A 13973-nucleotide genomic window follows, 5' to 3' on the forward strand; every position below is an offset into this window, starting at 1 on the left:
AACTAAATGATGGTGATCGAGTCATTGTGTCTGTTTTCCTTCCCTTGCCATCTTTGAAGAACTGGCAACGCACTGAGTGTCCAATCCCATCTGTCTCTCCCGTCAGGTCTGCGGGCATTAGTGAGCATCTTGCAGAGCTGGTACACTCTGTTCACGCCGACAGAGGCCACCAGCATCGTGGCGGCCACCGTCATGTCCCACAACACCATCTTGCGCCTCAGCCTGGACTACCCGCAGCGGGAGGAGCTGGCCAGCTGCGCAAGGACACTGGCGCTGCAGTGCGCCATGAAAGACCCTCAGAACTGCGCCCTGTCGGCTCTGACGCTCTGCGAGAAGGACCACATCGCCTTCGAGACGGCCTACCAGATTGTGATCGACGCCGCCTCCACGGGCATGACGTACTCGCAGCTGTTCACCATCGCACGCTACATGGAGCACCGGGGGTATCCGCTCCGGTCGTTCAAGCTGGCGTCTCTCGCCATGACTCACCTCAACCTCGCCTACAACCAGGACACGCACCCGGCCATTAACGACGTGCTCTGGGCCTGCGCACTCAGCCACTCCTTGGGGAAAAACGAACTCGCAGCCATCATCCCGCTGGTGGTGAAGAGCGTGCACTGTGCCACGGTGCTGTCCGACATCTTGCGGCGGTGCACCATGACGGCACCGGGACTGGCCGGCATCCCCGGGCGAAGGAACTCTGGGAAGCTCATGTCAACGGACAAGGCGCCGCTACGACAGCTTTTGGACGCCACCATCTCGGCGTACATCAACACCACGCACTCTCGACTGACGCACATCAGTCCGAGGCACTACGGGGAGTTCATAGAGTTCCTCAGCAAAGCACGGGAAACTTTCCTTTTGGCACAGGACGGCCATATTCAGTTCGCCCAGTTCATAGACAACCTGAAACAGATCTACAAGGGCAAAAAGAAACTGATGATGTTGGTCAGGGAGCGCTTCGGCTGACCTTATCCCTGCCTCAGAGACCTTCTTTTTGGGAAGTAGTTAAACTTATTGGTTTATTTAAGTTTTTTTTTAATTATTATTATTATTATTATTTTGTTTTTGGATTTTTACTTCTGTATGTTGAGCCATTTCTTGACCAAGTCTTACGTTTTCGTTGTGTTTCGTTTCTTGAATGTGAACCAAAAAGTGTTCGCTGTACTTGCTCTACGTTAACCGTTGCTTCAAAAGACGGGACCTAAAGTGTCGCAGAAGTAACAAGGAATCAAACTCAACCAATTAATATTTTTGAAATGATCAGAACATTAAAAGAATGTTATTATAATAGCAAAAGAAATGTTTGCTTCCTGGTGGCTTGCGGCCATTTTGGATTGGGCGTGTGTGTAGTCTTTGTAGAGGTTAAGAAGATTTGGCTTCTCAAAGTGAAGGGAACTTCATAAAGAACACACAGTGGTTGAAAACGCACAGTGTTAAGGTCATACCTCGACTGTCGGCTTTAACTCCTCTGTTAGGAATTGCCTCTCATTTCATTCAGGGCTTCTTAGAGCGGAGAGGACGGATAACACGGCTACCTGTTCTCACTAGTTGAACATTTAAATACCTTCACCTGCTGCATGGTGAGGGTGACGCTTTACAGAGTGCATGTTTTGAGGGTGACGTTCTGGCTGCATTCGTTCCTAGTTTAGCCTTCGCGTGTACATCAGTATATTCTTGTATACACTGTATGCTTTGTGTCATCCTGTTAGCGACATAAGATGCCATGTTTGATGAGGTGAATGCGCTCCTCGTGTCCTGAGATGCCACTTCACTGCTAACTCTGCTGTTTGTGGCCAAAGCTTTGAAAAGCGTAAAGCGTCACCGCTAACATCAACATTCAGTCAACGATTTAATTCAGGTATATCTTTTAGTTTCATCACTCGGTGACATTAAGCTGGCGATCTTTGTGTCTTGTTGCGAAACTTTGACAACAATTTTGGACCTGGAATTTGGTCGTAAATCAGTTTGTCACCTGAATCCCTTTTCCATCACAAGAACATTGGCTAAAACTGAGAATTTTACCCACTTGTGTTGTTTAAACGCTGGGCATATTTTGAAAATTTGCTGCCAAGAAGAACTGCTTAAGTAGTTATGCAGTTTTCACTATAGTTTCACGGGGGCATTAATGTGACTGAAAACAGCTAAATTTTCAAACACTATTGTTTAAGAAGAAGTCAACAAATTTTTCTGTTCTTGACTGGTTTAGCGCCACCCTTTGAAGGACAGTTGTATTGTCGCCATGCTCAGGTATCAGTCACACAGACTAATGAGGAAATTTACATCACGTTTAGTGGACAGTAAGGTATTAGGCTAACAGTACCTTACTACCGTTAGCATCTTTTTAATGCTAACAGTAGCATTTAGCTAAATCCTTTACCTCTAGTTAGCCCTCCTACCTTAACCACTTGAAATAATTGTTTGCTAGTTAACAAAATTGTTTGACAGTTATTGTGTAATTACAGTAATATAAATAAATAACCCCTTATATTCTGCATTTAAAAAGTCTCTAATGCTACCTGTTTTCCCACCAAACATTTTCTCACCAAAATTTGCTACTTGACAAAATGTACTTTTTTTTTTTTTTTTTTACTTTTGGTTTTTCAAAAGATTTTTTTTAAAGTATCAAGTGAACATCCAAAAGTAAGATTCCTCCAAGATCATTTTTTTTAAGAAAATTTTTTTTTGCATATTTTTGCTACATGTACATTAGCTAACAATATGTAACGCACCAGTGTCAGAACTTAATTTTTGAAAATTGACCCCCCCTAAAAATTAAATCTAGATTAAATCTACTTTTTGATAGAGGGCCAATATAGCATATATATGCTCAAAAAAAATTCCCTAACCTTATGATTTGACACATTTCACATCCATGTTTGATTAAAATCAAACATGGAAAAATGAACATGGCTGTGTAAAATTATTAGGGCTAAATAACCATAAAATGTGTTCAGTTTTTTGTTCTTGTGATGGAAAAAACTGTGAACCTTCCTGTGAATACTACTGGTTTGTATCATTCTTTACTGTGAAGACGAGTGGCCTTTTCCCCCCAAAGGTTTCAGAGATGCACAGTGAACCACACGGAAATTACTGTATTTTGTCGCAACTTGGTGCGTTCATTGTAAGTATTGGAGACCTCGTGGCTCGGCACGGTTGGTTACCTTCTTCACGGTCTGCTGTCTGACCCGGTGGCAAAATGTCATTTCCGATGGCAGCCTAAACAAGAGCTTAAGTCTTTAACTGATCAGACTAAAATATACAAGCACTTCACACAGTTACCTCTTCAGTACGTTCCTGCCTGCTTCAGCATTTATTTATTGATTCTTTTGTGACTTTTTTTTTTAATTTTTAAACTTTTTTTCTAATCACTGAGTGAGTTTGAAATGGCAGACACACAGAATAAGAACCAGACTGTATTTAAATAAAAGAGGCTACATGAGTAGAAGGGTTCTGGAACAGAGGGATATATATATATTTTTTCCTATCTGCTTCGACATTCCACGAGAGCAAACTTTTACGAACTGTACCCGGGTAAGTCGGTCATGATAACTGCGCCTTTTTCAGATCAGGAAAAATTGCAGATAGACGAATGGGGGGGAAAAACTGAGGAGGGAAAAGAGAAAAAGAAAAAAAAGGCTAAACTCAGTTCTCAGGGACATCACTTAAAGAAACAAAAACAAAAAATAGTAGCATTAAGCATTTAAGATATTGTAAATAATAAAGTGTCAATTGAGAAAATTGTAAAGTTCTAATTATTTATAATGAGTATGTTATGTGTTTTATTTTTTTTGGTTGTTTTTTTCGGCGGGGTGTACTTGAACTGTTCTGCGTGGGGGAAAATTTGACGCCGTTTCTTTTGTAAGAGCAAAAATTTCAAGGCATTTCTCAGGTGCTCCTGTGTACTTTTTTTTTTTTTGTTCTTTTTTTTGCTAAAAAAAATAATTCATTTTTATTCCGTTTGCAATGACAAAAACTTGCTTTCTTTCCAAAAAGAAAGCAGGGTTTATTTTATTTTATTTTTTATTTTTTTGCTTTTTTTAAGAGTTGGGAATATTGAGGTAGGCATACATTTGTAAACTGATTTGTACTAAACCTGACTATGCAGAACCACTTTGAGGGTCTCACCCAGGAATGAAATTGAGGAAGCGTGGAGGGCGAGACCTGGTGGGCCGAACCACTATCAGAAAGAAGAAGAAGAATAAGGAAGGAAGGAGGACAGGAGGGAGAAAAGAGGAAGAGTGCTTGCATTGGGTCGATGTTGCATCTGCTGCAACTTCTTGAGCTTGAGGCGAAGGAGGGAAAAAAAGAATTAACCAATGGTAGAAAATGCCTTTCTGACCGATCAATGTACAAAGTTCTTTTTTTTTTTGTACGTCTTTGTTTTGTTTTGTTTTTTTTTTTACTTTATTTCTGTCCTTTATTATCAAGACCGAAGCCTTCGGTGTCTTCTTGCGTGGTTACTCTGCAGTGAGACGGGATAACACAAACATTTGTGTTGGCAACATTACCTGATGGCCTGTTTTATTCATAAAATCATTTTAAAAAACAAAAAAAAAAAGCATTCTCTCTGAGTTGGCTTTGTTTTTTTTGTTTTTGTTTTTTACATTACAGCCGTTTACTTGTTTCTGTCCCCATGCGGTCGGATGTCTCTTCTGTCGATCTAGGATGTGAAGCTGTGTGTCACGGCGTTTCCCCTCCGCCGTCCTGCAGCGCACACACGCACGGCCAGCTTATGCAAAAATAAAAGATGTGAGGCTTCGACATCGTAAAGTTAACAGGTTTTCGAAAAAGGGTCCACAGGCGACACCACTTCACCAACTGCGTAACCCGAAACTTAATTCCTGAGGGTTCTGTTTAAGTTTTACCCCCCCTCGTCTTTTTTTTTTGTTTGTAGGAGATTACTGTTTGCTAGTAGAGATATAGTTCACCTCCCCGTTTTGTTTTCGTTTCAGATCCATTCTTAACTTAAGGGATAATTGAAAGTGTTTGTTGCCTCTTTGTGCTACTGATTTTTGAAAAGGTATTTCCAGTATTTGTTGCCACAGAAGTATCATAGCTTATCATCACTTTTTTTTTGTACCTTTTTTTTTGTGCGACTTCTTGAGCTACTGTCTATAAAGCAAGATTTTATTACTATTTATGTAACGCTACTACCATTTTATATTGATTTGTGTTGAGATCTCAGTGCTTTTCTATGAATAAAGTGTGAAACACATGACAATGGTTGGAATTTTGTTAAGAAACTGAGCGCAAAAAACCCCTCTAATTCTAGAGTAAGCATTTAGCCTGAATTTATTTACAATTATTTAAAAAAAATAAAATTTGGTTTAGCTGTCAAGCTAGCTGCTATGTTTGGCAGATTAGATGTGAAAGTGGGTTTGATCCATTTGGTATAATATTGACATTTTTTTCAGTTTGGCTGCAGATAAAAGTTTTATTTGTATTATGAAACAGAGCGTTAGAACTGAATTACAACATTCTGTGCAATTATTACAGTTCTATTGTCACATTATTTAAAATGCAGCAGTTACACCTGGATGTAGTTCATGTTCTGATCACCAAACTGACCCTAGGAATGTGTAAATGTCTTATTAAACAGCATATAAGCTGTCTTATTAATGAGACAGGAAGGTATTTGGAAAATCTTCAATTAAACAGGCGGCATGTATTTTCCAGCCACATAGTGCCATTTTATAGCACAATCAAGTAACTGTTACCTTCAGTTGTTATAGAAATCCTGTATTTATCAAATATGTCTTAAAAGAAATTAACGAATTGAAATTGGGTCTCCGTCTCTTTCTGAAACTCCGCCTCCAGGAAGTCGTCACAACATGGCTCCTCTGTTAGCCATTTAACAACGTTTTCACCTGCGTTGCGCTGAGAAGCAGCTAGCATAACGAGGTTAGCAGCTCCACCAGGTGTTTCTAATCGCTGCTGATTAGTCTGAAGGAGCTGAGAGGGCGGAGTGGCTGCTGTGAGAAAATGGAAGCCCGGAAACTGCGGTGCTCGGTCCACCAGGCGTTTTCCACAGCTGAATGGTTGCCACGGGAGATTCAAGGATTTCTCAAACATGCATGAAATAATCAAGGCAACACTTCACGTATGTTTTTGATGATGGGTTAACATTATAACATGATATAGAGCTAAAAAAGAAAAAGAAGAAAAAAAACCGTTTTATTTTGAATGCTAATGAAATTAAGATAAATTGTATTTCTATTAACAGTTTTTATAAAAGGTAAATGAACTGCACTGTAGCTGAACTCTGCGTAGATGAAAGCCTTGTGCCATTGGTGCCCCTCCTATTTTATGCTATCTTATGATATAAATATGCTAAAAGAACCCTATCTTGTTACCTTTCATAATTAAAAGCCATTCTTACTTGATTTTAAAGGAGCCACAGATTTCAGAACCTTGGACTAGGCCGCTCCAAACCTTTCATTTTGGTTTTTGAGTCATTCAGAATTGGACTTTCTGCTCTACCTAAACCTATAGTTTACACAGGGTGGTGCCACTGACTAGTAGTGACAACAAGCATGTCGCACAGCTATTTTCTTCTTTTGTTTTTTGCTATCTGTACTTAGTTTATCATGAGTTACACACCTATTAAAAGCCGATGAGTCCAGGCTGTTTTTGTCCATCAGTCCAGTATTAGTAATTCTGATATAAATGTATTTCGCTTGTAGGCCCAGGCGGTTTCCTCTTTGCATTTTTGCCAACCATCCCAGAATTAGTGATAAATGAAGCTTGTGCCGCCTTATATAGCTCCATCAATCTCTCGCTCATTTGTCTCTAATCAGAATATTTTTCCTCTATGCCCTCCTTCACCGCTTCATTCTCATTCATTACAGATTTCTGCAGAGCCATCTAACCAGACAATCAGGCTATCAAAAAGTGCAAAGAGTGCTTGTGTGTTGGATTGTAAATCTAGATTGATTGGCTGATGATAAATGAGCAGATTTATATTAATTATCCAGACAGATAGATGGAGGACTGATTGCTATGTGCTCAATCTTTTTCTCCCCCAATCTGCCTCCACCTCTCTCCTTCAGCTTGTGCAGACAAAACCACTAAGGACTCTCTCTCTCTCTCTCTCTCTCTCTCTCTCACACACACACCTGCAAACTACGTAAAGCAAGAGACTGGGGAGTTTTCAGCAGCCTCTCTTTGTCCTTTGCTGAAGCATCCCTCATGCTCTTGTGTACTTTTGGACTCGCGCTCAACACCGTGGCAATCCCTTCCTCCAGACACGTCATGCGACCCGCAAAAAATGCCACCAACATTAACAAACCGCAACCAGTTCTTCAATATATTTCAAATAATGACTATTTGCTCGACTATTAGCTTGACTTTCATGCTGATAGTTTGCACACGCTAGTAAATTATACACAACATTCCTTTTTTAATTGATTGAGTCTAGCTGTGATCAAAACACTCATAACATCTACATGGTGTGGCAGGCAGCTGCCTATTACTGATGCTGCTAAATTATTTAGCCATTTCTCTTTACCTTGTCAGAGTTGAGTTATACCCAGTTACATTTACTTGACTAACCTTTTTGAAAAGAATGTACTTTTGGTAGTATTTTTACTACTCTGTATGTTTTACTTGAGTAACTTCATTATGAAGTGTAGCTACTCTGGCCTCAGTAAAATTCCTGGACATTACCACTGTGTGTAACTTCACTGATTGAGGCTTTGATATCCCGACTGAAGCTCTGCTTTCCCATATGCCACAAACTTTGACACATCGTGTGTTCTGACATCTTTCTATTGGGAACAACATGATCTTCCTTAGTAATTTTAGCGACAGCAGCTCCTCTCCTCTCCATCAAACCGCATGACCATTCCGTTCAATCCACAAAAGCCTCAATGAACCTTGACTCTTGACTCAGGAGTTCAAGGCGTCTTTGAAGCCCGGTCTGGATCCGTTCAGGTCGGTATCCTCGTCCCTTTTTACTGCCTCTACATCAACTCTGAGGACGGACCGCTCACCTGCTTCCCAGTACATTCCACCAACATCCGCCATGATGCTAGTGCTTCACCTGCCAGTGGTCACACTGTTGCGTCTGATCTGTGTTTTTCCATATGACTGATCTTCTGCCTTGCATGGGCACACTCTCCAAGTGGTGAAGACGGTGGAGAGGAATAGAACAGCGGTAAATTCTTGTGCCTGTACCGATGGCAACGCTGACATCACAACTTCACCAACGCTCGAGTGCAATCCCAGCTAGGTACTATCGTTCGAGCTGCTAACCATTTGCAGGCTTGCAGGTGACAAGCCGTTGTTTGCGGCAACATGGCAGACTTGCCGGGAACAGGAAGGCGTCGTCGGCAAGAAGGCCAGTCATGGCTGTCAGGATGTGAATCGGCGCTAAGCATCTCGGCTTATACTGAAGCCAGAGTTTCACTCCCAGCGTCTGCCCACCCCACTGCTCTCCTCCACACAACCACCACAGTTAATAATGCCTATCAGTCTCTGTCACTGTGGGCTGTGTACGTTCGTTCATGCATGTGGTCATTGAAAGATATGCTGCGTGTGTGTGTGTGTGTGCATGTGTGTGTGTTTGGAGGGGGTGGTCACTGATAAAGCGCTGATAGTGTCCATCCATGACAGATGATGTACAGCTTGCTGTCTCTCTAGGCAGATTGGATTTTCAGGCCTGCTGATTTGCTGAGAGATGGAGCCTGGACCTCCTTCAAAGACACCCACACACACACACACACACACACATATACGGAGGCACACATCCACCTGTTCATTCTCTGTGCACAAACTAAGCACATAAAAGCCCACACACACAATGACGCTAATGCGCACAATGAGATGATTTGTGCACATGTACACATTCAGAGCCACAAACACGAGCAGAAACACACACCGAAAACACACACACTTATATATTATTCTCCTGCCAAAGCCTTTAAAGGCAACCATGTGGAAATTGATCTCCATTTCTAAAGAGCACAGATTCATTGTTACAACCTTCTCACTGTCTCTCTTCCTGTCTCGCATACACACACACACATGCATGCAGACTGTCACTTTATTTCCAGATGGCCCACTGACACACAGCCGTAGCCTCTTCAGTCTTACCTGTCGCCAATCAGCGGTGATTTTTGTTCATTTGTCTTCTCTATTTATGGGCCCACAACAAAAGCTTTGTGTGTGTTCAGTTTGTGTAGGTGTGTTTGAGCGAGTGCGTACTTGTTTATTGTACTACAACACACAAAGGACAAGGATGAATAAAAAACCGCTGTTTTTTTTTTTTTTTGTATTCTCCTCTTCGGCTGCTTTGAGCTTTGTGTAGTTTTGTAAATATTAATAACACTTGCTGCGGTGCAGTCTTTTTAATATGTGGAGGGCTGGATTTCTACATTTCCATTTTACGCTAAAGTGTGCTTGGCAGCGACGCAAACAAAGGATCAAAAAGTGCCTCTGCATGGACACGGCTCCACGTGAAGTCTATTTTGATCCACGCTCTGCGTCTGTAAACATGTCAGATTTCGAAGAAGGTGCTCACTGTAGCTGCGTTCCTGTTACGGATGTGCACAAAACGTTAGCAATATTCCGCTAACGTCGAAAAACTACAATTTTGCAATTGCATTGTTTCCATCAAATAGAACCGCAGCTAAAATCACCCGATAAGGTACGAAACTCCTACCACTTCCTGTCATCTCCTTCATCTTTTCCGCCAGTAGCGACACCTGGTTGTCGATCGCACGATTCGTGTGATGCAAGAAGCGTTTCCGTTGCAGTTTTGTGAAATGCACTGATTTCAATACAGCCGAAAAACCACCTCATCCTAGTAAAAAACACAAGTTTATTTCCTCAGATTTGCCATGTTTCCATTAACCAAATTTATTTTCGTAATTCCAGATTTGCGCAACTGTATGGTCAATGGAAACGCAGCTGTTGTCAGCTGTGCACCGTGTGATAAAGCACCAGCGATTCCCCTACAACAGTCTGCAGGTACAGCGTTGGGGCCGCCAAGTTTTGCTGCTTGACGACTCTGGTTACTTATAAATAAGGACCCCTTAACTTAACCATTGGGTTGGAAACCACAATGGTACACTAGAACTGGGCTCCATTTGAATGCATCATAATTTCCCCAACAGTCAACCGTCAACAGGGCTATAAATAAGCCAGAAAGACTCTGCCCTGCATGAGTACCCGACCGTATACTCTACATCTAACGATTACTGGTGAGAGCGCACATCAGGGCTGCTGCGTTGGTGCCCTTAACACACACCGAATTCATCTTTTTTGAAGTGTGTGTAGTTTTACCAGAAGTGTTGATTCCTCAGGTTCGAAAAGGATCAGTGGACTCTGCGCCTGAGGCCCTGGCTGTCACACAGACGCTTTGAGATTTGGTTAATAGTTAAACTGAGCTACCTTTGATTAGGCAAGTTAAGGCCACCGCCGATCGACTGGAACTTGAATTGGAACCATGTGCTTTAGCCAGAGGAGACTCAGTTGGAGTGTTTTAGCCCAGCAGGTCCTGTGGAAGTATGGTAGAGGATCGGTCATGCAGTGGGCCGGTGTCCCTCCATCTTAACAGGTGTGCCAACATATTGGAAATATAATTATTTATAGTTAATAAAAAGTATTTAATTACAAAGAGATTTTTAATGACGGAGCGAAAACGCATGCAAAACACCACGATGTATCAGGTTAGGATCATTCTTTAAAAAGAACTGGTTGTGTGGAACCAGAGATGGATTCATTGGTTTTATCATAAAATGTAAGAAAAAAAAACAAGTATGAGCAACTTTCCAGACAAATGAGCAACTTTCCAGACAAATTCCAGGAATTTGACAGGAGTGTTGGCCAAACTTAGGATTAAAATTCCTCCATGAACACTGATGTTCATACGCTCGCATGTATGTCGGGTAATTACAACCACTTACAAATTAACGTGGGAAAAAAAAGTTCTTTCATAAAATGACTTTAAATGGTTACAATTTGGTGAAAAACTCAAATAATATGCTGAAAGCGAACTGGCTATATTTCAGGCCTAATACCTGTTTACTAGGTTTTATTTTTTTCTTATCCCTGCCGGATTGGACGACTGCAAAATGGGGAGTAAACACAAAGCTACATGTTATTGGACAGAAACGGTGCACTTCATTACTGTAATCATAGCAGAGGCTCAGGGAAGAGATCAGTTAATCCAAAATTCAGTTTGGCTCCGGGACGCAGCTAAGAACAGCAGATAAGCAGATTCCTTTAAATCCGTTTGTTTTTGTGCTGCTGCTGATTTTGTTGTTTTTTGGACAAATCTGGGGAACATCACGTCACCAGACGGGGGTGAAGGGAGGGACCAGCAGTCCCATCCTCAGCAGTAAACACCATTGATTCTTAGTGATTACTTTTGATTGTTTTCTATCGTCTTTGTTTCCATTTTGACTGGAAGTTTAATGTCTCCACCTGTTTGATCTGTTCTTTATGTAAACCTTGATCTCCAACATTAACAGTTATTATGTTCCTCACTTAGAATCTGCAGATTTTGCGATTATGGTTAAATGGTTTCCTGGGTTGTATCTAAGCCTTAAGAGGTGGAATTTATGGACCCAACTTCTTAAATCCTGGCTTTAAAAAGTATCGAAAGGTATTTTTAAGATGTCTTCCATTCCAGTGTTTAAATGTTCATTGGAATGTAAAGTTTATAATGTGTACTTGCATTATTGTGCCATTATTATACAATATGATCATGTATTGCAATTCATTCTGGGACAATTTATTGTTATCGTGACAGGCCTAGTGATAAATTGGGATTTAAAGCTATATTTGAAGATCTAGAGGGGTGACCCATTTTCAGTGTGACAAACTTTATGTCTAACACTTTGAATAAATGCAGAGGTTACCGTTTGGCTGTGACTAAACATGTGGTTCAAGGTTGTTTTTTCAACCTTATTACAATGAATTTGAAAAAAAAAACAAACTGATCAACATCAAGACTTAAAGACTGTATATCTACTGAAAAATAACTAAAATAGGTTTTTAAATGTTCTTTAGGTCGGACAGATGAGGAATAAAGCAAAAATCTACTAAAAATTAACAAACGCGATTTTTCAAAACTGTCAAGTAGAATTAATCCAAATCTAATCCAGGTCAAAAAAGATTATCCGTAGAGGGCCACAGGATCACTAGGCACACTTTCATATCTTAAAGATAAATATATTTAAATATTTTCTTCTTTTTTTTTACTTATTACAATCTGCTCAACAATAAACTAACCAGACATTTTAGTTGCCAAGCAAACCTGTCAAATCATTGCAGAAACGGGATTTGCAAATCATTCTACATAGTTTTCCTCATAAAAAAAAATCAAACTATGCTACATTTTTCCAATCTGTAAACATTTTCAGACCAGTGTCTCCCTTTCTTCTTGCCATGTAGCCCAGTTTAATGACTGGTTCTGTCTCAATCCACTCTGGAGTAAAAGTCACTGCATGCTTGTGGCCCTAATTACTGTGAAATTAAATTGAAACATGGTTATTAAGAGATGAACACTTGGCTTAGTCCATCATATTTTCTATTTTAAGAACATTTGAATTTGCCTGCATTTCGTTTGTATACGTCCTAGCACCATAAAACAAATAGTTTGACCCGCCTTTTGCGGGTCAAGCTAAATCTGTACCATTCTTTGTTGCAAGCTGCACAAAATAGTTGTAAGGGAAACAAATTTCATGGCCTGGTTATGTTTGTGATGGTAGAACAGAAATGGCTTTTCCTGGGAAGCCTCCCAAAACAACTGGTTGGTAGAGATTGGCTCAAGGGTTGCCATGGAAACTTGGTGACAGGAAAATAACCCTTTTTTGCTGTAGTTCTCCGCTAGTTTGTTTTGGGTCCTTGTGTAGCCTGGTGGCAAGAGGCCAATAGAAAATGAAGCTCTGTCTCGCATTTGTACTCCACAGAAACTGGATGTCACGCATCATTAATAAATCGACTAAAGTGCATTTTAACTACTTCTGCAGCTCTGAACCGTTTTTTGTTTTTTTCCCCCAAAGCGTTCTTTAAAAACTGTGATGCACCACTTGAGCTGTTTATTTCTCCGGCCCCTTCATTTTGAAGCGTTTCCCAGAGGACTCGGGGACTCGTCGTTTAAAAACAGGCTCCCACACCTTCCGGCAGGACACCGTCTCACTCCCTGTCCCAGTTTCGATCGCAGCGACTGTCGCGCCTCTGCCCCATTTTCTTAACCAGGCCTCGGTATTGAATCGCACATAATCAATCAAGCTCTCTTTCTTTCTTTTTGTATTATTCTTTCCTTTTCCATCCCAACTATGGAATACGCTTCGTTTGCCTCCAAGGCGGTGGGCAATTTTCTCTTTTCTTTCACACACAGAAGATCGAAATGATAAATTAAGGTTCAAATTGTTGTTTGGTGAAATGTCTCTTGGCTTCATGTCTGATCGCTCTATTCATTTGAAAGCATGGAACTCATTTAAGTTGGTTGGTTGGTTTCCAAACACAAACCCATCTTTTAAGCCGTTCTAAACCCTAACGTTAGAAAGCCGCTTGTGGCTCTTAGGGGCCGGTATCCTGCATGTTTTAAAACTCACACCACCATCATCATCCAGGCTGTGATGGGCTTAAAGGCTTCCTGGATCCCTGGGATGTTTTTAACACTTCCGTCAACTTCCTTTCATCGGACGTGAACGGTTTGGTTCAGATGGTTCAACATGGATGTGGTTGGGTGTTATGGAATGAAATGATCAAATAAAAGTTGGCTGCATGTTGAGAAACCAACCTGTGGAAATGAGCTCTACCACTTCTTTGCTGACTTTTTTCCTCCAACACTTTCTAAAGGGTCTGCATACGAACGCCATAATAATAGACATATTGATATAAACACTGCATCTAATACATAAATTGGTTTAATGTTCTGAAGCAGTTGCATAAAATGCATAAAAACAAATCAATAAGGGGTTAAACACTATTTCCCAACACTATATATGAGTCTTGAT

General features: G+C 40.9%; 1 protein-coding gene across 1 annotated transcript in view; it reads left to right on the forward strand.

Moving 5' to 3' along the window:
• The window catches only part of LOC103151572 (zinc finger, SWIM-type containing 5), a 39544-nt gene extending 34323 nt beyond the window's left edge, over positions 1-5221 (forward strand). Inside the window, exon 18 of the mRNA XM_016681549.1 lies at positions 107-5221. Within this exon, the coding sequence (XP_016537035.1) occupies positions 107-969 (863 nt within the window). The 3' untranslated portion in view covers positions 970-5221. The remainder of the gene's footprint in view (positions 1-106) is intronic.
• Positions 5222-13973: the final 8752 nt, after the last annotated feature.

Source organism: Poecilia formosa, unplaced genomic scaffold, assembly GCF_000485575.1.
Source record: "Poecilia formosa unplaced genomic scaffold, Poecilia_formosa-5.1.2 Scaffold285, whole genome shotgun sequence".
Classification (NCBI taxonomy): Eukaryota; Metazoa; Chordata; class Actinopteri; order Cyprinodontiformes; family Poeciliidae; genus Poecilia; species Poecilia formosa.